The 26,609-nt window shown below is 39.6% G+C and overlaps 1 protein-coding gene across 1 annotated transcript in view; it reads left to right on the top strand.

Annotated features, from left to right (window-relative positions):
- Nucleotides 1–24,501, top strand: part of PTGER3 (prostaglandin E receptor 3) — a 218,229-nt gene extending 193,728 nt beyond the window's left edge. The window contains exon 3 of the mRNA XM_066268897.1: nt 24,437–24,501. Coding sequence (XP_066124994.1) covers nt 24,437–24,454 — 18 coding nt within the window. The 3' untranslated portion in view covers nt 24,455–24,501. The remainder of the gene's footprint in view (nt 1–24,436) is intronic.
- Nucleotides 24,502–26,609: the final 2,108 nt, after the last annotated feature.

Below are 26,609 nucleotides of genomic sequence, written 5' to 3' on the forward strand. Positions count from 1 at the left end.
TTCCTCCCCCTCAACACCAGCAGCCTGCCCACCACAGAGCAAGAAATACTGTACGGTGATAGGAGCTTGGCGTTTGGCCGTGATCCAGCAGAGCAATAGGGACAGGGGTCTGTAAGATAAGAAATAAAATTCATGTTAATCTGAAACAGGCTTTGTAGCTAAATGAACTTGCTAAAGCAGATTAGGGAGGGAAATGATAGCTTTAGGCTATTTTTGCAACCTAAAGCCACACCTCCACGGGAGATGTGAGTGCCACTGGTATGTGAGTGATGTGTCCGTCCTTCAAGTCCTTACTACTCAAAGGTCACTTTGGATGCACTCCAATTTCCTACCATTACAGTCACTGCACCTAGAAAGCTTGTTGAAATGCTGAAGAGTCTAATATCAAAACACTGAAAGATGTAGTAAAATTACACCCCCAAAACAATTGGTATAAACTTAATATATTTTTTCTTCCAGGTTCTTTTTCCAACTTTTTTCCCCCCTTGTTTAGCCTTTCATCTGTTTCCCTTAGTTTAAGGCCTTCACAGTTTTTCTACTGGGGTGATTGCAATAAACCTACAAACTCATATTTGTTTCTACCATCATCTCTACAATTTATCCTTTTCTCAACTGCTAGTATAAACCAGATTTCACCCTGTTAGTTCCCTGCCAAAAACTCCTATGCTATCCATCGCCTGCAGGGTAAAATCTAGGCAGAAGCATAAAAACCCTTTATAATCAGGCCTGTGCTTATCTCTTCCTCTCCTCAGTCACTCAGAACTTCATGCACTGGCACCAAAGCACAGTAGTGCCCTGGACCTCTCGCCTCTCACATGATTATCCCTTAGCCTGGGAAACCCTGCTCTTCCAATGCTAGTCAATTTTCTTTCATCCTTTGAGACCTAGCATCACTGCCATTTCCTTCATGAAGCCTTCTCCTACTGTAACTCTGTTATATGCACTGTGGGTTAGCACAGCATCTGCTTTCCTCTCTTCCTCACAACTAATCACATTGCAGCCCAACTGTGGGTATAATTGTCTGTATCCCTCACTACTAAACAGTAAACAACATGAAGGCAAAAACTGGATCCCTAGCATCCCAAGCCACATACTATGTATGGAGCAGGCATGTAGTAAATATTCCTTGGATTAATCCACATGCTCTTACTGAGCCATAGTCTTCTTTGAGCATTTTCACATATATTATGGCTTTTAATCATTTCAGTGTCAAATTCAACTTTGCCCTCTTATACAGAATGGTCCATTTCTTGGAGCAGTCTTCAGGTATCAGGCTGAGGTAGGTGAACATTATATGTAATATCAGACAATTCAAGAATGCTGAAAAGGGAAGTGGCTAATGAAAGAGAGATAGTTAAGAGACAGAAAGAAAGGGATATTTTAATACATTTATAACCATGTTATGATAAAGTAGTTCTCTCCTTATTTGTAATTCTATGTGGGAAAGGGAACATGAGATGATGTCATTGTTTACTCTGTAGTATGTTGGCTATTCGATGTGCTTTCATTTATTAAATCATTTAATCTTCAAAAACACTCCAGGAGATAAGTGTTATTATTTTCCTTATTTGACAGATGAGAAAACTAAGGCACAAAGAAATAATTGCCCAAGGCATGTAGCTAGTAAGTGGCACCATAGTATTATACACCTAAGCAGTCAGAAACCAAGACACTATGCTCATAACCATCCCACCATACTAGTTCTTTTTGGATGATGCAATTTAAATGCAGAGAGGTAAATATTTGAACAAATTATAGACTGGCTCTGATGGCAGATTGGTGGTCAGAGAAGGCTTCACTCAGGAGGTGAGGAATGACTAAATTCTAGAGGAGTAGGAATTGGCCAAGGGAACAGAGAGTACAAGAGTATTTTAAGAAGAGGGCATGGTGTCTGTGAATATGAGAAGGGTGTGAAGAATAATGTACTATCTTGGTCTTCAGCTGCACTTACAGCTGTATGTCAAGGGAAAAGGGGAAAGAGAAATAGGAGGACTCAAGCAGTGTGGGTTGTCTATACTCAGTGGTGTTGGCCCAGTTTTCCCAGCAAGGACACTGGGGCTGTGGGGGGAGGTTCTGCTTTGATAAGACCAGAGTAACTCTCACGTGGTTAGTCTAGCCACAAGCTTCAACTGGGCACTTCTCAGAGGCCATGACTAGGATGCTTAGGAGACACTAAGTAAACATCATCAGGGTAAGAAATGTCTATTTGAAAGCATCTTATTACCACCCCCTTTTCATATCAATGAAGACATGAAAATTCAAAATGATTAAGTGCCTTAAGTTGTATAGCTCCTTAGCAGTAGGGTTAGGACTAGACTAGATAGGAGATGCAGTGTTTTCCTTTGAAGAGTTGATGAGGAGGTAAAAATCAAGTACAGGGGGTCCTGGCCGGTTGGCTCAGCGGTAGAGCGTCGGCCTAGCGTGCGGAGGACCCGGGTTCGATTCCCGGCCAGGGCACACAGGACAGATGCCCATTTGCTTCTCCACCCCTCCGCCGCGCCTTCCTCTCTGTCTCTCTCTTCCCCTCTGTCTCTCTCTTCCCCTCCCGCAGCCGAGGCTCCGTTGGAGCAGAGATGGCCCGGGCACTGGGGATGGCTCTGTGGCCTCTGCCCCAGGCGCTGGAGTGGCTCTGGTCACAACATGGCGACACCCAGGATGGGCAGAGCATCCCCCCCTGGTGGGCAGAGCGTCGCCTCATGGTGGGCGTGCTGGGTGGATCCCGGTGGGGCGCATGCGGGAGTGAGTCTGACTGTCTTTCCCTGTTTCCAGCTTCAGAAAAATGCAAAAAAAAAAAAAAAAAAATCAAGTACAGGAACACATTGGTATCAAAAACAGCACAGCATTTCAATAAATACAAAAAATTTACAAAAACAATCAGTCAAACAAAAAAACCCAGAAGCTGCACGATTTAAAACCTACGTGCTGAAGGGTTGGCTGAGTAAAGATGGAAACCAAAAGGTCTGAAAGTCTTCATGGAGCTGGTAGTTTTTAATCAAGTTTTTGTGAAGTTAAGACTCTGACTGGAGGCAAGAAGAGGCTAGAGGTCCTGAATGAGGGGCATGTCTAATGACACCGCAGTGTGTATATACCAGTTTGATGAGCTTTACAAGCAGACAGCTTCATAGAGTGGAAAGAGCAGAGACGTGGGAGTCATTTACAACTGAGGTCAAGCTGCTGAATTTGCCAGCTATTGAAAACATGAACAAGCTCAATTACACTGGGGAACAATTTTTTTTTTTCATTTTCTGTTGCATGAGGTTTTAGAACTGTTTCTATATATTTCTGCATTGCTGATTCCAAATCTGAAATCTGTTTTTTGGTACATGCTCTAGTTTTTATGCAATTTTAATTCCTTCTTCTTACAGTTAATGGCATACATTTGTTTTTAAATTGGAGTTAAAGGGCAACAACTCTTGGGTTGAACATAACCACAAGGCAATTAATGTTCTACAAACATCACTTTTACATAATTGTACTTGTTTTTAAATGTAAAAAATTATTATCTGATAAAAAATATTCTCTTATTTTGTTTTAAGATTGAATCATGGCTTCTTCAAGTAGGTGTAAATGTAAGAATAGTTCTGATACCTTCTGTTATATATGTGGCTGTTACACAAATCAACATCAAAGGCACAATATTTCATCATTTGTGACATGTGCATATATTGCCTATTATCAAGTTCCCCTTGGCGATCAAGACAAGAATTGGGCTCCTCATATTGTGTGTCATAATTGTGAGGAAATATTTCATGACTGGACAAAAAAAAAAAAAAACAATGCAAAGGAATGCCTTTTGGTATTCCCATGGTTTGGCATGAACCTAAGGACCACAGCAGTGACTGTTATTTCTGTCTGATCCATACAAATGGCATCAGCAAGAAAACACGGCATATGATCGCATATCCTAATATTCCTTCAGCAATATGACCTATCTCACACTCTGAGACACTCCAGGTTCCAGTTTTCAATGGTTTTATTTCTTCTAAGGATAAAGAAAGTGAATATGGTGATCAAGTGGATTTTGATAAAATGCATGAGGAAATGGCTGTAGAATCTGAAGGGTCTTCTTCTGATGCCAAGCAGTCATTAGCCCCTCAGCAGTTTAGCCAACCTGAATTGAATGACTTGGTAAGAGATTTGGGCCTATCAAAGAAAGCAGCTGAGTTATTAGCCTCCATTCTCCAAGAAAAGAATGTATTTCACTGGTCAGCTAAAGTATCCCATTTCAGGAAGTGTGAACAAATATTTGTGGACTTTTTTCCGAAGACAAACACTTTGTTTACTGTCATGATATCAGTAGTCCTCTCAGCCAGCTAGGTGTTATCACTTACAGTCCAACAGAATGGTGGCTATTTCTTGACAGCTCTAAATGGAGTCTGAAATGTGTTCTCCTACACAACGGTAATGTTTATGCAGTGGTTCCAATTGGTTATTCAACTCATCTGCGAGAAGATTATAATGACATAAAAATTGTCCTCGACTTTCTAAAGTATGAGGAGCATAACTGGATCATTTCTGTGGATCTTAAAATGGTAAAATTCTTGCTAGGACAACAGAGAGGTTTCAAGAAGTATCCTAGCTTTCTGTGTTTGTGGGACAGCCGGGCTCGGGAGAAACGCTGGACAGAGAAGGAGTGACTGAAATGTGAAGCTCTGGAAGTAGGGATACAAAATATTGTGAATGAACCTGTAGTTAATCGAGACAGAATCATTCTTCCCCCACTTCACATCAAACTTGGCTTAATTAAGCAGTTTGTTCAGGCTTTGAATAGAGAAAGTGAATGCTTTCAACATATTATTTCTGCTTTTCCTGCCATGTCTTTTGAGAAGATAAAAGCAGGTGTATTCGATGGACCTCAAATTTGAACCCTCATATGTGATGAAGAATTTGCCAGGAAGATGAATAAGGAAGAGAAAGCAGCATGGCAGTCTTTTGTGGCAGTTACAAAGAACTTTCTTGGCAACAAAAAAGCAGAAAATTATGAACTTCTGGTTCAAAGGACGCTGTTGGCTTTCCGTGACATTGGATGTAACATGAGCGTTAAGATTCACTTCCTGAAATTGGACAGCTACCTGCAAAAAAATGAAACTAGACCACCAACTTACACCATTCACAAAAATAAACTCAAAATGGATAAAAGACTTAAACATAAGTTGTGAAACCATAAACATCTTAGAAGAAAACATGGGCAGTAAGCTCTCTGACATCTCTTGCAGCAATATATTTGCTGATTTATCTCCACGGGCAAGTCAAATAAAAGACAGTATAAACAAATGGAACTATATCAAGTTAAAAAGCTTTTGCACAGCTAAAGACAATATGAACAGAAAAGACAAACCCCACAATAGGAGAACATATTTAACAATACGTCTGATAAGAGGTTAATAACCAAAATTTTTAAAGAACTTATAAAACTCAACATCAGAAGATAAACAATCCAATAAAAAATGGGCAAAAGAAATGAACAGACACTTCTCCAAAGAGGACATATAGATTGCCAATAGGCAAATAAAAAATGTTCAACATCACTAATCATTAGAGAAATGCAAATTAAAACCACAATGAAATATCACCTCACACCAGTCAGAATGGTGCTCATTAACAAAACAACACAAGATAGGTGCTGGTGAGGGTGAGGATAAAAGGAACTCGACTGCACTGCTGGTGGGAATGCAGACTGGTGCAGCTACTGTGAAAAACAGTATGGATATTCCTCTAAAAATTAAAAATCATACTGCCTTTTGACCTAGCCATCCCACTTTTAGGAATATATCCCCAAAACACCATATCACTGATTCAAAAGCAGAAATGCACCCCCATGTTTATGGCAGCACTGTTAACAATAGCCAAGATCTGGAAACAGCCCAAATGTCCATCAGTGGACAAGTGGATTAAAAAACAGTGGTATATATATATACAATGGAATACTATGGGGCCATGAAAAAGAAGAAAATCTTACCTTTTGCGACAACATGGATGGACCTGGAGTCTATTATGTTAAGTGAAATAAGCCAGGCAGAGAAAGAAAAATATCATATGACCTCACTCATTTTAGGAGTCCAATGAACAATGTGAACTGAGGAATGGAATTGAGACAGAGGAGGTATCAAAAGGACCAGAGGAAAGAGGACAGAGGGAAAGGGGATGATAGGATTGGATAATCCTGCAGGGAATGGGGGAGGGTGCTGGGGGGGAGGGTAAGAAAGATGTTAAGGGGAATACGGGGGAGGGGGGATGCATTTGGGTAACACTAGAATCTATGTAAACATAATAAATTAAAATCAACAAAAAAAAAAAAAAAAAAAAAGATTCACTTCCTGAACAGTCACCTTGATACGTTTCCTGAAAATCTTGGAGCTGTTAGTGCTGAGCAGACTACTGCTGGAGCATCAAACGAGATTGTCAACAAGTACACAAACGCAAATTTTTGCCTGAATAGAATTTAAATAAGTTTTGTGCAAATTTTATGATTAAAATAAGTGTTTTAATATGCTCTATTTTAAAATTCTAGACAAAGTCTGATGCAATTATATCTTTTAGTGTATTAATGTATTTACTGCATTATATAAATTATCATATTTTCACAAAGATTATGCCCAAGAAGACATTCTACTTCATTACGTTAAACTAAATGTTGAAAATTTTACAAGATGAAAACCTAAAATTTGAATTGCAATAAAAACTGTAGCTTACAGAGAAAAACTAATGTCAGATTTGAGATCAGCACCCTCGAATTAGGTAAGAACAAGTGTTTTTATGGATGCAACAAAAATTTTGTTCTCCAGTGTTATTTGAGCCCAAGAGTTCCATTTATAAAATGAGGTAGAATTTTTTGTTATTATAATAATAGAATCATTTTTGTAAAAATCTAATACACAGGCCTGACCTGTGGTGGCACGGTGGATAAAATGTAGACCTGGAAATCTGAGATCTCCAGTTCAAAACTCGGGGCTTGCCCAGTCAAGGTACATATGGGAGTTGCTGCTTCCTACTCCTCCCTCCCTTTTCTATCTCTCTTTCTCTCTCTCTCTCTCTCTCTCTCTCTCTCTCTCTTTCTTAATCTCTCTCTTTCTCTCCTCTCCCTAAAATGAATTTAAAAAAAGATTTTTAAAAAATAAAATAATAGAATAAATCTAATACACAACAAGGACTGGTCCCTAGGCCTCCTCTTTCTTTACTATTTGTTGAATAAATGTATAAATGAGTAAATGAGTGGATTAATTGCAGTTATATTTTTTTAAGCTTATGTGAGCAATGGAAATGTGATCTTATCAGTGGATTCAAGTCCAGTCTGGTAGAACATTGCTCACTGTCTCTAATCCCTCTGTGTGGCTTGCCAGGAGGAGAAAGGAAAGCAGAAAGAGCGCCCAAGACCAATGAGGGGCGAGGGCTGTTTGAGCCAGGCTGAAAAAGGAAGAGGTGTTCCACTGACTTTGAGCATCTATTTCTAATCTTATGAAACATGCACCTTCATCAGGTCCGTGGGCAGAGGAGTGTTTGATCCTTGTATTCTGTATCAAGAGTGCTTGGAATTGACGTCAGGGCTGGGGATATGGGGGACAGCATCCATGGTTAGGGTTTCCAGCCATGCAGTGAGATATTTTCTCAGGTTTGGCTCTGAAAAACTTAAATGTTGTTACTGTTTATATTAAGGGGAATTGGGAGGGCTCCAGTCCTACCAGCACACTGATAACTAATCAGAAAACTTGAAAAAGAGGTTCCGTGGTATAAAATACTGTTAAAATCTCTGGGTTAGACAGAGCCTTAAAATTATTCAGTTTAAGGGTTTCTAGGCTTTGGGATTTTAAGAACTAGTAAAATTTCAGAAAGCAAAACAAAATAAAAAACAAGAATAGGGGATAGACCTAGGTTGGCTGTGTTAGTTTCCTAGGACTGACATTACAAATTACCACTAACTTGGAGGCTTAAACAACAGAGATTTATTGTGTCACAGTTGTGGAAGCTGGAAGCCTGAAATCAAGGTGTCCGCACAATTGGCTTTTTCTGAGGCCTATGGGAGAGACTATGTTTCATGCTTCCTCCTCAGCTTCTGCTGCCCTACTTTGACATCCTTTGTAGACTGCATTCTCCCAATGTCTCTACCTCGTCTTTCCTTTGTCCAAATTTCCTTGTGTCTAAATTTCTTCATTTTATAAAGAAACAGTTATATTGGACGAAGGCCCACCCTAAAGCATTCATATTAACTTGATCATCTGGAAAAATTCTATTTCCAAATAAGGTTATACTTACAGGTCCTGGGGTTAGGACTTCAACAACTTTTGGCAGGACTAAATTCAACTGATTAACCATGGCCAATTGATAATTTAGTTAAGGAAGAACATTAAAAAACAAACAAACAAACCCAGCCTACTATCTTCATCATCTCAAAAAAAAAAGGATGTTAGCATCAAAAATTTTAGGAATGTTATTATTTCACTGCAAAGGGCAGCCTTTTCTAAAAAGAGCAGCTGCAACCTTACACCAACTAACATGAGAACAGGGAATGCATTGCTTTTACTTCTTGGGTTTTGTTTGTTTGTTTGTTTGTTTTTTAACAAGCGAGAGAGACAGAATGACAGACAAGGACAGACAGACAGGAAGGGAGAGAAATGAGAAGCATCAACTCATGGTTGTGGCACCTTAGTTGTTCATTGATTGCTTTCTCATGTGTGATTTCACTGGGGGTGTTCCAGGCAAGCCACTGACACCTTGTTCAAGCCAATGACCTTGGGCTCAAGCCAGCAACCTTGGGCTTCAAGTCAACCACCTTTGGGATCAAACCAGCAACCATGGAGTCATGTCTATGAGCCCATGTTCAAGCCAGTGACCTCAGGGTTTCGAATCTGGGTCCTCAGCATCCAATGCCAATGCTCTATCCACTATGCCACTGCCTGGTCAAGCTTCTTTTACTTCTTAACCTTTCTCTGGTTGGGTAGGATTTTGTCACAAACTGGTGGAGATATATGGAAAATATTTCCTTAGTGCATTTGGTTTAGTACAACTGCTTGAGCACTGCTGGAACTCCTCTGTGTGCCAACAAAACAGACTATCAAAAGATTACACTGTACACCTGACATCAGAAGTCTGTATCTGAAATTATGTAAGCCCTAGTCCTTTTCCTGTTCTCTGTATTTTCTTGCTCAAGTGTGCTAACAGCTGTTTCTATGAAACGTATTTTCATGATATCTCATTCCAGGGGCTGAGCAGAGCATTCTAAAACATCTTTGCCGCTTCTGAAATTCAAATTTCAGCTTTATGTGTCCCAACCTAGTTTATAAAATGATGCTGATTTAATTGGCCCTTGAGTTGGATTTTGTGAAAATGATTTTGAGGTTGTATAGAATCAAAAAGTTACTCTCCATTTTGACCAGAAGCAAAATGGGCTTCTTGGCATTTGTAATTTTATTTCAAAATAAGGCAAAAGATGTGCATCTATTTTACTGTTTGATGTGGATTAAATTTTTTATTTGAAAAATGAAATTGTTGGGTTAAAAAATGTTAAATAAGATTTGGGGAATGTAGAAGATAGAATAAAATTTCAGGGACGCTATCAACAAATGAACTTCCTCTATTGCTTTTATTTCTAACAGCAAATATAATTTTCTTAATTAATTAGTTTTTGTTTTTATTAAATGTATTAGAGTAACATTGGTTAATAAAATTATATGGGTTTCAGGTATAAAATTCTATAATACATTATCTGTATATTGTATAGTGTGTTCACCTTCCCAAGTTAAATTTCCTTCCATCTCCATTTATTCTCCCTTTCCCTTCTTCTAGCTCCCTCCTTTCTCTGGTAAACACCATACTCTTGTCTGTGTTTCTGAGGTTCTTTTTTATCCTGTGTTTAATTTATTCACCCTTTTTCACCTAGAGCAAATGTACTTTTGACTGAAACATTTGAAGAATTATTTTGGCAACAGTTTTCAAAGAAATTTTTCCTGACTTATTTCAACATCTTGTACAATAAAACCCTATCCATTCACAGAGAAACTTCTAACTATTCAGGGTAGTGTCTTTAGTCATGTAAAAGGCCTTTCACATTCCTCCATGAACCCTAACATATGAACTCAGAGAGCAGGATTCTAATTAGAATAATGGTTACTCTCTATGACCTTGTCATCTATCCGGATAAGGCAGATGTTGAGGAAGGTTATTGTGAGGTAGACTCATCAGGAAATTACAACGTCACAAGGAAAGATGTGCGCTTAGCAGAGCCTCCAAGACCAACGCTATAACACCAACACATTGGCCTTGTTTCCTTATCTTTCTTCACGTCTCGGTCTCACAGCTGAAACAAGAGACTAAGTGCTGTGGGGGAAGGTATCAGGCTGTTCTAGATATAAATCTCAGTGCTACGAATCACTTAGCTGTATAATGAGACAAGAGTCTTAGCTTCTCTGAGAACAGCTTCCACTGTTCCAGGAGGGACACAGTATCTCTCTGAATTATGAAAATTAAGTTTGGAAATGTCAGGTGCCTGGCACATACCTATTCTCAAACTACATGAGGAGTTCGATGAACTTGGAGATTTTGGATTTGGAACTAATAAAACAAATCTAATTTGAGCTGTTCTGTATAGACTGCTCATCTAAGGTTGACTGTACTTGGGGTCCATGTTAAAAGATGTCAGCAGGTGGCAGCCACTACTTTCTAGGTTTCTATTCTGTGCCGGGCACTGTACTGTGAGCACTTTGACGAAACTCTCTTGTTTAAACCCCAGAACAAAGCAGTGAGGCTTATTATCAGCATTTTAAAGATGAGTAAGTACAGACGTAGAGAAGTACAGAAACATTTCTCAAAGCAACAGCTCATAAGTGACAGAACTGAGACTGAAAGGCAGACCTGTCTGCAGCCGGTCGTCCGCCCCTGTAATTCCTGCTTTACTGCTTCACCTCTGTTTCACATTAGAGGTCACACAGTAGATGCTCCAAAATGCTTGTCATAAATTGATTATAAGGAAATCTATAGCTGGTATAAAGCCCCTTTAAAATGAACTCAAACTTATTTTGAATTTACCCATCACAGTTGAGTGAGATTTTTTTTAGAAAATTAAATTTAATGTAGTGACATTGATCAATAAGAATACATAGGTTCCAGATAAACATCTCTATAGTATTTGAACTGTTGATTGCATTGTTTGCTCATCACCCAAAGTCAAATCATTTTTTGTCACCATATAGTTGAACTTCTTTACTCCCCTTCCTCCTCCCCCTCTTCTCCCACTCCCTCCCCTGGTAACCACTTCACAATTATCTATGTCCATGAGTCTCAGTTTTATATCCCATCTGTGTGTGAAATCATATTGTTCTTAGCTTTTTCTCATTTACTTATTTTAGTTAATATAATGTTCTCAAGGTCCATCCATGTTGCCATAAATGGCAATATGTCATCATTTCTTAAGGCTGAGTAGTATTCCATTGTATATACGTACCACATCTTCTTTATTCAATCTTCTGTTGAAGATTTGTTGTTTCTATGTCTTTTGTAGTTTCCATGTCTTTTGTTGTTTCCATGTCTTGGCCACTGTGAATAAAGCTGCGAAGAATATGGGAGTGTATATGAGATTTTATAACAAAGGTTGTGTTGATTTTTTTGCATTCTCACTTTTCAGTGCAATCTCAAATGTCTTTTACTAAAGACTCATAGCACACATCTCTTTTCCTTGGTTCCTCATACTATATAAAGCATCTGCTAAGCATTATTAAGAGCTTGCAGGGTCTTGAATTGATGTATTTTGTAATCATCTTTTCCTTGGGCTATGAGTAAAGTTGCAGAAAAGACCATGCTATTTTTATGATTGTTATTTTTAGAGAAAAAGAATGCTATGCAAGTTTACAAGTTCTAAAACAAGTAGAATGGATCAAGAACAGAGTTCCAGCCCTGAGGGGCATCTTATTTAAAACCACATCTGGATATATGGGTATATTATGGCATTAATGTTTCCATCCTCTCGAACAGCTGCAGACATCATTAGATTCTTCATATTTTAAAACTGAAGGACCTTCTTTTTTTTTTCTTTTCTTAAGATATACCTTTCATCAGTTAGAGAGAGAGAGAAAAAACCTCGATAAAGAGTAGCAAGGAGTGAGGGAGTGAGCAGAGTTATAAGTGTTAAGCCTTTAAAAATTATTGAAATGTTTTTGGCTACTTCAATATCTTATGGTAAGTCTGAAGATAACATCTCCAGTTATGCATGAGAGTGTTTATATCAAATGAGAATTACAGGAAATTCTCATCCTGAGCATTCCAAAATCAGATATAAATAATTTTTGGATTATAATTTCTTCATTTTTTTATTAAACATTCATTACTTGAGTGTATGTGTAATAAATGATTGTCCCTGTCTGCTATAAGGCCATTTTCTAGGGTCATAAATGGACAAAGATGGGCCCTGGCCAGTGGGCTCAGCAGTAGAGCGTTGGCCCAGTGTGTGGATTTCCCAGGTTTAATTCCCAGTCAGGGAAAAGAAGAGAAGTAGCCATCTGCTTCTCCACCCTTCTTCTTCCCCCCCCTCTCTCTTCCCTTCCTGCAGCCCTGGCTCAAATGGTTCGAGCAAAATTGGCCGGTGCTGAGGATGGCTCCATGGTCTTGCCTTGGGCATTAAAATAGCTCAGTTGCTGAGCAACGGAGTAGTGGCCCAGATGGGCAGAGCATCTCCTGTAGGGAGTTTGCCTGGTGCAATTTGGTCAGGGCGCATGTGGGGTGCATGCGGAGTCTGTCTCTGCCTCCCCACCTTTCACTTAATGAAAAAATAAAAATAAAAATAAATAAAATAAAAATAGATGGACAAAGATGGAGCATGGTAAGTGTTATGATGGTGGATTGCTGGTTGTATGCATGAAATTGAAAGGAGGATCACTTAAGCCAACCAGGCAGGGAGTACACCAGGGAACTAAGCCTGGAGAAGGTAAAGGATGAGTAAAGTCACTGTGGGAAAGAAGCAGGTTCCAGAGAAGATAACATGCAAATAAGTATGAAGAAAGTAAGAGAGCTTATAATTAGGTAAGAAAGAATTAAAACAAGACAAAACTCCTTTGGATATATAACTAGGTGTCCCTGCAGATAGAAGAAGTAAAATTAGAGAGAAAAATAAGAACCAGTTCAGAAGGGCTGTTTATGCCAGACTAAGGAGTTTGGGCTTTGTCCTAAGAATGTGATTGAAAGATTATTAGAGCCACAAGAGGAGAGCGGGCTGATACAGCAAGAAAAGATAGTGATAGGTATTTAAGTGACAGAACTAGTAAGATAGAATACAGTAATTGGCTAGGAAAAGATAAGGTGGACCCTGGCAGCTAAGTGGATATCATGCCACTTACCAAGATAATGTACACAGAAGAGAATTTGGAAGGAGTGATACTAAAAATGGATTGTAGCAAGAGTTTATAGGCCAATATTTTGTGTTCCAGTTGCTTTTATGTTTACTTCTCTTATTCTTTATTATTTTGTAGAGTTTAGAAAATTGGTTTGGGTTTGGGGATTATTTTAAACATCAAATCTACCACTTGCTGGCTTTCTGATCTTAAAAAGGCCGCTTACTTGTGACAAGCCTCAGTGTTTTCATTGGTAAAGTGATAAGGATAGTTATGTCACAGAGTTCTCATGAGTAAGGGTAAAAAGAGAAAATGCACAGAGTTCCTGACACAGTGTGCTGAGTAAGTACCAGTTATTATTCCTGTTGTTGCTGTTTGTTGATTACTTACTGAGTGCCCGGTCTAGGTTTCATTCAACTTTGCGCCCCCGTGAGCCTTGTCTGGTAGTCTGGGCATAGTCAGTCAAGAGATAATAGTTGAATTGAGCTGAATTCAACAAATTTAACAAGTCAGATGAAGTTTCTGAAAAAGATGGAAGATTCACACATATTTAATGTACAATTACAGGTAAATAAATCACTTAGGGATGAAAGACAGGAAATAGCAATGGTATTAATTAAGTAAAACTGAATGTAACTCTTAATGGTAAAGAAAGCAAACTGACCCAAGAAAAGGAGCTTAAGGGTCCTCACAGACACATGAGACTTCCAAGTTAGAGGTTTGATGTTTTTCCTTCTTGGCTCAATGTTTAACCAAGACATCACAATAGAAATTTTATAGCATATTATCACTTCAAGAAAAAAACTATAGGGCATAAAACTTAAAGAATTATATAGTAGCTTAGCATAGAAGCTTAATCTGAACACTGATATATTGTTCAGTTGACATCATGATTCTTGTTTTATTTTTCTTAGTCATTTAATTTTTTTGAATGTGGTCCATGTTAATCTCTATATATAAATAGAAAATTAAAATAATTGCTTTTGCTTATTCAAACTAAACTTGTGCAACAGAGGAATAAAATAATTATATTTATTATTAACAGAACATAAAGTCTAAACTGACAAGATGGAGCATAACCTTAAGAGGAAATTATTTTGTTGTACTGGACTTAGATGGTTTTGGAGTTAATCTGCATGTTGCTAAGGGGAGATTTAGCATATATCTAGCTATAGGTCAGCAGTATGCAAATCTAAGCTTAGATGGTATGAAAAAGGGGGCAACCCTTGTTTAACACCAGATAAATTCAACAGCTCTTAAGCACTTTATTTTTTAGAAAACTTCCCAAGTTTGTCGTGCACTATGGCCCACACTATCCCAGGGCAGCGGCCAGTTGTGAGCACACTGCTCGCAGCAGCACAAGGTGCCAGCCAGAGGAGAGGGGAGGGATCCCTAAGGAAGAAAGATCTTTTTTCATTTCATATAGCACTGCTATATTCTGTGCCCCACATTGTCTTCCCCACCCAGGGGGCAAAAATCTCCAAATATACAAATCAGAGCCTAGTTTCTTCAAGTCTGGGAGGTTGACTGGAAAATGTGAAACAACATAGATACATGTTAGTGTTCCTGATTATCCTGACCCCTCTCTGTGGTTCTCTGGGGTTTTTCTCGAGGTGTCTGTTATTTGTCCTTTAAATGATATTTTTTCAGAGGCTTTGGTTCCGCCCGAGAGCCTAAGAACCTATCTCCCTGGAGCACTTCTCGCCTGGAAGGATGTCTCCTACAGCACCCCCATACTCCTGCTTTTTCTGTTCAGTCAGAGGGCTTGTTGGGGCTGTTCTCTGCCTCCCAGAGATGCAGCTTGGAGAAAGGCTAGGGTGCTTCTTGCCAACATACTTGGTACAGATCTGATTTTCAAAGGGGCAACTCCCCCAGCTTTGCACGCTTTGATTGTTGCCCAAGGGAGAGAGAAACAGACAGACAGACAGTGGTGTTGCTTCACTGCTTGCCAGTCAGACTAAACCAATTCAAAGCTCTTTGAATTGGAAACTTTTTCCACACTTATTCTGATTCTTCAATAGACTCTAACATCCAAACACAATAAAAAAAAGTATTTCTCTGCTCTTGTTTACATACTGGCTGGTAGTTGGTGTTTAAATGTGGGTATTACCATATTATGAAACCTAGCATGACCACCTGGCAAGAAAACGATTGCTGATATAAACCAGGCAGCTCACAGTAAAACAGATTTTAATAATCTGCTTTATATTCTCTAATCACATAAAAGGCATCAAGAATTTGGAAATTTAAAAACAGAAAGAAATCATTCAGGGACTTCGTAGGGAAAATAAGTATCAAGAATAATAAACAAAAGCTATCATATTCGCAATGATTTTCAACCTTTCTTTTTCATGGCACAAACACACACTAATTACTAAGGTCAGTGCCCCTGACTAAATACAACCATTTTCATCTCATGGCACAAATAAATTAGTTACTAAAGAAGAGGTCAGGGCCCCCTTTTTTTTTAGTAATTAGTTTATGAGTGTGTGAGAAACAAAGGTTGAAAATAACTGAATAGAGAACCTAGGATTGAACTGAAAGGAAACCAACATGTTATAGCCCTGGCCATAAGAAATACCAGAAAGTATGAATTTAGAAACTTAAGACTCACCTCCTGCCTTGCCTATCCCACCACCACGCCCCCCCCCAAAGATAGTATTTAACAGGAATAACATATATACATTTGGGTAGAATAATAATAATCATTAATATGACCAACTACATATAGCATGTTCAACCAAAGATCTTGGAGAATGAAGCCAAACATAACCCAAAGTTTTAGCATTTAAAAGTCTATACTGCCCTGGCCGGTGGCTTAGCTGATAGACGTTGGCCTGGCATATGAATGTCCTGGGTTCGATTCCCCATCAGGGCACACAGTAGAAATGACTATCTGTTTCTCCTCAATCATTCTGCCCCTTCTCTTTCTCTTCCCTCCTGCAGCCAGTGGATCGATTGGTTCAAGTGTGGTCCTGGGTGCTGAGGATGGCTCCCTTGGAGCGCATCAGCCTCAGGTGCTAAAAAAAAAAAAAAAGCTCCGCAATGGAGAACTGGCCCAGATGGGTTTGCCCAGAGGGATTCCAGTCCAGTGCATGTGGGAGTCTGCCTCACTATCTCCCCCCTCACCTAAACAGAAAATAAAACAGAAAAAAAGTCTACACCAAGCCATATGTAAAAAGTGCCAGAAAGGAATATAAGTACTGAAATTTCCACTTAGTCCCTTTTAGATTGCAGTAATTTGTAAAATTCTAAAGGAAGTGGAAAAAAGATCTGAAGTGTCCATAGAGTCTGTATAAATGCCTTTTCCCAGTTCAGATGGTCTCCAGCACTCCCTCACCATTAGCACTGAGAGGGGCTCTAACACCATGCCTCAAGCCTTCTCTTCATGCCCACAATGAAAACTGAAAACTACTTTTCCAAGACTTCCAGGTTCTTCATTATCTGTCTCAAAGACCTTCCTAGATTCATCTTCAGGACCATCATTCTCACATCTCCTGTGTTCCAACTTTCCCCGATGTTAACTTATTCTTCCTCTGCCTCCTTAGTAGTATGGAAAAGTATTTAAAAACTTGGACTCTGGAGTTAGACAAATTAGGACCACAAAGCCAGCTCTATCACACACCCAGAGTATGATTATGTCCAGTCATTTCATTCATTAATGAACTCATGGATTCAACCATTTTATTGACACGCTAGCATGTGCCAGGCTTTGTGTTGTGCATTGGTTTTAGAGTAAAAAGCAGTACAAAGTTCTTGTCCTCAAGAGATCTTTATTTTAGTTAGAGGAGGCAAAAAAAAATATCGGGCAAGTGTCATGATGAAAAGTAAAGGAGGACAGGGACACAAACAGCAAAGTGGGAGTTCAGAGGAAAGAGGGCTGTGCTTCCACAGGCTGGTCAAGGAAAGCGTTTCTGATAAGATGACATTTAAACAGAAACCTGAAGGAACGAGGAAGTGAGACTTGCCCATTTCTGGGAGACGGTGGCCCAGGCAGGGGGATCAGCAAGGAAGCAGTCTTGGTGTATTTGAGGAGCAGCAAAGGGTAGCAAGGAGGAGGGTGGCTATAGAGTGATGGGTTCAGGAGACAGTGTTAGGAAAAAACATCACAGAGGAGTTGAGAGAAAAATCATATAAAATCTTGAAGGCTGTGTTAAGAATCTTGGATTTTAATGCAAGTGAAACGGGAAGCTGTGGAAAGTTTGTTCAGAGAACTGACATCATCAGATTTATGTTTTTCAAAGATTGCAGAAAGACTGGCTGTAAGGCAAGGGCAGAAGCAGAGAGATCAGTTAAAGTCTTCTGCAAAAATATGAGAGATGAGAATAGCTTAATTAGAGTAGCAGTGAAGAAAATGAGATGTGGTAGGACAACTTCAGTGTCATCTTTGGGAGTTAATTCACACTGTAGTATTCCTAATCACATACAATTGCTGTGAAGATTATATGGGTTTTGTTAGTGAAAAGTGTTTAGGGCAATTCTCAGCACATAGAAAATGTTTTCAAAAAGTGTTATTTTCATTATCAAGTTCATCAAACATCTTTGAAGGCCCCTTCATCATTTGTTTTCACCCATCTTCATCGTCAGCGCACTCCCTCTCTCCACTTGGTTCACACTGCATGCACCATCTGAGCAGCACATATTGTACTGTGACCTCACACTTTTCTTATTTTTTTATTTCCTCAGTTAGAATGTGAGCTTGATGAGGGGGGTGGCTATGACTCATTCTTGGGCTCTCAGAGCTTAACATAATGCCTGGCACATCAAAGTTCCTAAATACATGTTTGTTGAATGAATGAATGAATGATCTTAAATCCTACTTGCTTCATGAACTTTTTTTTTTATAAATAAATTTTTATTTTAATGGAGTGACATCAATAAATCAGGGTACATATATTCAAAGAAAACATGTCCAGGTTATCTTGTCATTCAATTCTGTTGCATACCCATCACCCAAAGTCAGATTGCCCTCTGTCACCTTCTATCTAGTTTTCTTTGTACCACTCCCCCTTCCTCCCTCTCCCTCCTTCCCTCCCCCCAACCCCCGTAACCACCACACTCTTGTTCATGTCTCCTAGTCACGTTTTTATGTCCCACCAATGTATGGAATCCTGCAGTTCTTGTTTTTTTCTGATTTACTTAATTCACTCCATATAATGTTATCAAGATCCCACCATTTTGTTGTAAGTGATCCAATGTAATCATTTCTTATGGCTGAATAGTATACCATGGTGTATATGTGTCACACCTTCTTTATCTAGCCTTCTATTTTTTTTTTTACAGTGATTAAAGCCTTTAAGCAAACTCTTGGCCAATACAGCAAGAATTCATAAAAGAGTAGTGTCCTTAACGTGTTCACCAAGTCCAAGTTGGCCCCAACACCATGCCAAATCCCTGAAAAATGCAACTCAACTCCAGTTCAGTCTGTTAGGAGCTGTCAGTAGGAGCAAGAGTCCAGGAAAAGTCCACATCCAGGAAAAGTTTGCATGGCACTGGAATTGATGGCACAATTCTATACTTTGCAGCTCACATCCAAGTCCCAATGACCGCTGCTAGCTGGTAATGATTCAGGTAGACTGGAAAAGCCAACTTTAGCATGTGAGGATATGTAATTTCTGTCCTCCTCTGCCTGGAGAGATGAGACTAGGTTGCTTTTACCTGGAGCTCTGTGACTGTGGCTTGGTAAAGAGAACCTTGGGATACACTAGCTGGGTGGCAAAGGTAGATTCATAATAGAAGTTGGCAAAAGGGGGAAAGAGAGCTCTAAATTTGGAGTAGGTCCCAGCCTGAAATATGAGTGGGGCATTGAGGTAGGAGGAATAAAGGAAACACTATATATTAAAAAAAGCAGCAGAAAATAGGACTATCAACACCCACAACAGAGATCTTTGAGGGAAGAATAAAAAATCTGACTATTCAGGCAAGACATAGTTAAGTGGCCCTTGTGTAAGCAAGATCAGTTTTCCTGCTTCTTGGCAGAAATACCCTAGGCTCGTCCACAGTGTCATAGATGGGGCCAATGGCCCTGGGCACCTTCAGCCATCAGTGGCAAACCCCAGCATTCTGGGCAAGGTTAGGTCATAGGTGGCTGGAGCAGGGCTAGAAGAGACTGAACCCTCCCTTAGAGGAGCGAGGGGGAAGCCTACCTTCCAGTGTCCCTGTTTCTCACAGCAGAGGCATGCAAGTCTGCCAGGCTTTAGCTCAATGACCTTCCTTTCCACTATTGAAGCAGGACCCAGAAGACATCCTATGAGACCCCTTTGGGGCATTGGAACCTTTAAGGGCATATCCTAAAAGCTGGTAGTTCCCCTGATCTCTATTGGGCTTTTTCTGCCTCTGGGTATCTTAAAAGCCATGCTCAGAAGATCTCACTGAGGGGGTTGAGGATCCCCATCTGCCTATATAAATCTTTTCCGTATATCTGGAGCTATTTGGAAAAAGAAAAAAGAGTGTTATTAGATGGATCAAATAAAGAAGGTAGTAGTTTGCAGGCAAAAAAGATTTGGCAGCCCTGGCCGGTTGGCTCAGTGGTGGAGCGTCGGCCTAGCGTTCAGAGGACCCAGGTTCGATTCCCGGCCAGGGCACACAGGCGAAGCGCCCATTTGCTTCTCCACCCCTCCGCCGTGCTTTCCTCTCTGTCTCTCTCTTCCCCTCCCGCAGCCGGGCTCCATTGGAGCAAAGATGGCCTGGGCACTGGGGATGGCTCCTTGGCCTCTGCCTCAGGCGCTAGAGTGGCTCTGGTCGCAACATGGCGACGCCCAGGATGGGCAGAGCATCGCCCCCTGGTGAGCAGAGCGTCGCCCCTGGTGGGAATGCTGGGTGGATCCCAGTCGGGCGCATGCGGGAGTCTGTCTGACTGTCTCTCCCTGTTTCCAGCTTCAGAAAAATGAAAAAAAAAAAAAAAAAGATTTGGTGTCTCCTGTTCATCAGCATTCAAAAGAAATTTAAATTTTTTTTAAGTAAAAAGCATGATATGGTAGACCCATAGGAGTTCCAGGATATGACTAGCCCCTTTAAAAATTTTTTTAATTGACCTTAAAATATTTGCTGGGTACACTTTAATAATACCTTAACTTTAAAGATTGTAAGAATGACAAAATACAGTAAATGCTTTTGCTCCATATGCAGGAACATTTTCAGTTTAACCAGTTTAGGAAATCCAATAATAGAACAATGCATACAGACAATGAGCTATAACATGCTTAGCAGCCTCTCCTGTTCTGACAGAAGTTACTATAAATCCAGAATATGTATCCACTCTAACGTGGACATAGGACTGTTTGCCAAATGAAGGTATATGAGTAACATCCATTTGCCAAAGTTGTCCTGGTAGTGGTCCTTGAGAGTTAACTACAAATGAAGGGGCAGATTGTAGTATGGGATCCCTTCAACAGAATTTCCCAATCTGCCGTGCTGCTTCTCAAGAAAGTTGAAACTGTTTACACAGGGCTGCAGCGTACTGGTGATGAATAGTATGAGACTGAATTGCTCGATCTGTCATGGTTGCTCCAAATAATTTTCTTTTGGGTAGCTTGATCAACAAGGGCATTCCTAGGCCCTGGCTGGTCAGCTCAGTGGTAGAGCATCGGCCTGGCATGCAGGATTTCTGGGTTTGATTCCCGGCCAGAGCACACAGAAGAAGCATCCATCTGCCTCTCCACCCCTCCCCCTCTCCTTCCTCTCTGTCTCTCTCTTCCCCTCCCGCAGCCAAGGCTCCACCGAAGCAAAGCCAACCCAGGCGCTAAGGATGGCCCCGTGAACTCTGCCTCAGGCCCTAGAATGGCTCTGGTTGCAACACAGCAACACCCCAGATGGGCAGAGCATCCCCCTCCCCCCGGTAGGCGTGCCATGTGGATTCCGGTCCGGCACATTCGGGAATCTGTCTGACTGCCTCCTCATTTCCAACTTCAGAAAAGTACCAAAAAAAAAAAAAAAAAAAAAAAAAAAAAAAGGGCATTCCCTTATGCTAAAGCTCCAGGGAGCATGGAGTGAGCTCGAGTATGTCCTATGAAACATGGAGCTCTATGTTGACATACAAGTCTTTGAAGAAGGAGGAACTGCTGAAATAGTTCATCAGCATTTGTCCCTAACACAGCAGTCTTTATAGTGGAAACACCATAAGTAAATATTTGCTGTCTGTATATAGATTAAAAGGGGAATATGGCAAATGCTGAAAAGCCATGATAATGGCATATAATTCTAGACTTTGAGCTGATTTTAAGTTGACAGTTTCAGTATAAAGTTGTCCATTGATTTGCAACAGCGATTTGCCATTTAGTGGAAGTTTCCCAGAGCCATTGTGCTTGATCCTTTGAAAAAAGGAACAATAATAATTTTGAGGCTCAAAACCTATAAGCTGTAAGGGTCGCCTATGCCCCTTGATAATCCAGGAGGCACAAGATCAAAATATGGAAGTGTATTCCATGGGCTATTGGATGATTCAATGTGCCCAAGCTGTAGCTGCTCTTGTACCAATTGAGCAGCTGCCCTAAGTTTCTCCTGAGAAAGGGACCATTGGTCTACCCATACAGGATTATCTGATTTCCAAGTAATTGGGTCTGCACAATGCATTATTGAGGTAGCAGGAGCTACCAAGGCCACTATGCTAAGTTTTGATATCCTAGTCCACACCTTCTGATATTGGGTGCCACTTCTATGGGGGTGAGAATTCCTCGCTGTTCTTTCCCTAGACCCTTGGTGGGCAAAAATCCCCAATCAAGCATTTGAGTACTGACTAAACCATTAGGACTGACAAGCAACACTCCCGTATTTTTCAAAACATCTCCCCCTCACAAATTAATTGGCCATCCAGGAAGTACATAAGGCTTTAAAAATCCAGAATGACCTTAATCTTCCCAATGTAGAAAACTAGAACTTTGTTGAGGGGATTTACTCTGCCCTATACCTTGTAATTCTGTGGCTGCTGCATGAGTGGGCCAGGAAGGAGGCCAATGTAGCTTAGCAATAACAGATTCATCAGCTCCAGTATCTAAAAGTCCTTTAAATTTATGCTCATATATCATTAGTTCCATTTCAGGGCGTTCCTGACCTATTTTTTTTTTTTTAAATCCAATTGGCAAAATCAGAGGAGCCAAATCACCAATTTGCTTGGGGTGCCTTTTGCAGGATGTGGCCTGAGAAGCAGGATTAGCATCCTTATACTATTCTTCTAACTGCCTGAATTAACTGTGAGACACATTCTTTTATTTTTTATTAATTTTGATGGGGTGACATTGATAAAATTGTATTCTGTCACCTGATAACTGGTTTTCTTTGTGCCCCTCCCCTCCCTCCACCCCCTCCCTCTCCTCCCCCTTACACTGTAACTCCAACACTCTTGTCCATTTCTCTGAGTCTCATTTTTATGTCCCATCTATGTATGGAATCATATAGGTCTTAGTTCTTTCTGATTTACTATTTCACTCAGTATAATGTTATCAAGGCCCATCCATGTTGTTGTAAAAGATCCAATGTCATCATTTCTTATGGCTGAGTAGTATTTCATAGTATATATATATACACCATAGTATATATATATATTATATATATATACACCATTTTGGTATATATATTATATATATACACACCATTTTGGTATATATATTATATATATTTTTATATATATATATTTTATATATATATATATATATATATATATATATATATATATATATATATATATATATATATATCTCAAAGCTTTTTAATCCACTCATCCTCTGATGGACACTTGGGCTGTTTCCAGATCTTTGCTATTGTGAACAATGCTGCCAGAAACATGGGGGGTGCATTTCTTCTTTTCAAACAGTGCTATGGTGTTCTTGGGGTATATTCCTAACAGTGGTATTGCTGGGTCAAAAGGCAGTTCAATTTTTAACTTTTTGAGGAATCTCCATACTGTTTTCCACAGTGGATGCACCAGTCTGCATTCCCATCAGCAGTTCAGGAGGGTTCTCTTTTCTCCACATCCTCGCCAGCACTTATTCTGTGTTGTTTTATTGATGAGTGTCATTCTGACTGGTGTGAGGTGATATCTCATTGTGGTTGTAATTTGCATTTCTCTAATGATTAGTGATGTTGAGCATTTTTTCACATGCCTATTGGCCATCTGTGTGTCCTCTTTGGAGAAGTGTCTATTCATTTCTTTTGCTCATTTTTTTGATTGGATTGTTTGTCTTCCTGGTATTAAGATTTACAAGTTCTTTATAAATTTAGGTTATTAACCCCTTATCAGACGCATTGTCAAATATATTCTTCCAATGTGTAGTTTGTCTTTTTATTCTGTTCTTATTGACTTTAGCTGTGCAGAAGCTTTTTAGTTTGATATAGTCCCATTTGTTTATCCTGTCTTTTATTTCACTTGCCTGTGGAGACAAATCAGCAAATATATTGCTGCGAGAGATGTCAGAAAGCTTACTGCCTATGTTTGCTTCTAAGGTGCTTTTGGTTTCACGGCTTACATTTAAGTCTTTTATCCATTTTGAGTTTATTTTTGTGAATGGTGTAAGTCGGTGGTCTAGTTTTATTTTCTTGCAGGTAGCTGTCCAATTTTCCCAACACCATTTGTTGAAGTGGCTTTCTTTACTTCAATGTATGCTCTTACCTCCTTTGTCAAATATCAGTTGTTGATAAAAGTGTGGGTTTATTTCTAGATTCTCAGATCTGTTCCATTGATTTATATGCCTGTTCTTATGCCAGTACCATGCTGTTTTGAGTACAATGGCCTTATAATATAATTTGATATCTGGAAGTGTGATACCTCCCGCTTTATTCTTCCTTTTCAAGATGGCTGAGGCTATTCGTGTTCTCTTTTGGTTCCATATAAATTTTTAGAATATGTGTTCTATATCTTTGAAGTAAGTCATTGGTATTTTAATCGGTATTGCATTGAATTTATAAATTGCTTTTGGTAATATAGACATTTTAATGATGTTTATTCTTCCTAACCATGAGCACTGTATATGCTTCCACTTGTTTATATCTTCCCTGATTTCTTTTATCAATGTTTTATAATTTTCCGAGTACAAGTCTTTAATCTCCCTGGTTAAATTTATTCCTAGGTACTTTATTTTTTTGGTTGCAATGGTAAAAGAGATTGACTCCTTGATTTCTCTTTCTGACAGATCATTGTTAGTGTATAAAAATGCCTCTGACACCTGACCTGTGGTGGCACAGTGGATAAAGCGTCGACCTGGAAATGCTGAGGTCTCTGGTTCGAAACCCTGGGCTTGCCTGGCCAAGGCACATATAGGAGTTGATGCTTCCTGCTCCTCCCCCTTCTCTCTCTCCTTTCTAAAAAATGAATAAATAAAAATAAAATAAAATTTAAAAATGCCTCTGATTTCTGAGTATTGATTTTATATCCTGCTACCTTGCCGAATTCATTTATCAGTTCTAGTAGTTTTTTTGACTGAGACTTTAGGGTTTTCTATAAAAAATATCATATCATCTGCAAATAATGATAGTTTTACTTCTTCTTTTCCAATTTGGATGCCTTTTATTTTTTTCTTGTCTGATTGCTGTGGCTAGGACTTCCAGAACTATGTTGAATAAGAGTGGTGAAAGGGGGCATCCCTGCCTTGTTTCTGATCTTAAAGGAATTGCTTTTAATTTTTGCCCATTGAGTATTATATTGGCTGTGGGTTTGTCATAGATGGCCTTTATCATGTTGAGGTATGTTCCCTGTATTCCTACTTTGCTGAGAGTTTTGATCATGAATGGGTGCTGGATTTTTTTTTTTTTTTCGGAAGCTGGAAACGGGGAGAGACAGTCAGACAGACTCCCGCATGCACCCGACCGGGATCCACCCAGCATGCCCACCAGGGGCGACACTCTGCCCACCAGGGGGCGATGCTCTGCCCCTCCGGGGCGTCACTCTGTCTTGACCAGAGCCACTCTAGCGCCTGGGGCAGAGGCCAAGGAGCCATCCCCAGCGCCCGGGCCATCTTTGCTCCAATGGAGCCTCGGCTGCGGGAGGGGAAGAGAGAGACATAAAGGAAGGAGGGGGGGCTGGAGAAGCAAATGGGTGCTTCTCCTATGTGCCCTGGCCAGGAATCAAACCCGGGTCCCCCACACGCCAGGCCGACGCTCTACCACTGAGCTGACCGGCCAGGGCCTGGGTGCTGGATTTTATCAAATGCTTTTTCTGCATCTATTGAAATTATCATGTGGTTTTTCTCATTCCTTTTGTTTATGTGATGAATCATGTTGATTGATTTGCAAATATTGTACCAGCCTTGCCTCCCAAGAATAAATTTCACTTGATCATGGTGTATGATTTTTTTTATATATTGCTGGATCTGGTTTGCTAATATTTTGTTGAGGATTTTTGCATCTAAATTCATCAGGGATATTGGCCTATAATTTTCTTTTTTTGTGTTGTCTTTGCCTGGTTTTGGAATCAGAATTATGCACGCCTTATAAAAGGAGTTTGGAAGTCTTCCTTCCTCTTGAATTTTTTGAAATAGCTTGAGAAGGATAGGAGTTAGTTCTTCTTTGAATATTTGGTAGAATTCACTTGTGAAGCTATCCGGCCCAGGACTTTTCTTTTTGGGGAGTTTTTTGATAGCTGTTTTGATCTCATTTGTTGTAATTGGTCTGTTTAGGTTTTCTTTTTCTGATTCTTCCAGATTGATTTTTGGAAGATTATATGTTTCAAGGAATTTGTCCATTTCATCTAGGTTGTATAGTTTTTTGGCATACGGTTCTTCATAGAATTTTCTTACAACATTTTGTATTTCTTTTGTGTCAGTTGTTATTTCTCCACTCTTGTTTCTAATTCTATGAGTCCTCTGTCTTTTTTTCTTGGTGAGACTGGTAACCTCACCAAGAGGTTGTTTACCTTTTCAAAGAACCAGTTCCTCGTTTCATTGATCCTCTGTATTGTTTCTTTAGCCTCTATGTCATTTATTTCTGTTCTGATCTTTATTATTTCCTTCCTTCTACTACATTTGGGCTTTACTTGCTGTTCTTTTTCTAGTTCTTTTAGATGTAGGGTCAAGTTGTTTATTTGAGCTTTTTCTAGCTTCTTGAGGTATGCCTGTAATGCTATAAACTTCCATCTCAGGACTGGTTTGCTGTGTCCCATAAATTTTGCGTTGATGTATGCTCATTATTGTTTGTTTTTAGGAATTTTTTAATTTCTTTTTTTTATTTCATTGTTAAACCATTCGTTATTTAATAACATTCTATTTAGTTTCCACGTGTTTGAATGTTTTTCAGTTATTCTGTTGTGGTTGATTTCTAGTTTCATGCCATTGTGATCAGAGAAAGTGCTCAATATGATTTCAATCTTTT

Source organism: Saccopteryx bilineata, chromosome 3 (assembly GCF_036850765.1).
Source record: "Saccopteryx bilineata isolate mSacBil1 chromosome 3, mSacBil1_pri_phased_curated, whole genome shotgun sequence".
Taxonomy (NCBI): Eukaryota; Metazoa; Chordata; class Mammalia; order Chiroptera; family Emballonuridae; genus Saccopteryx; species Saccopteryx bilineata.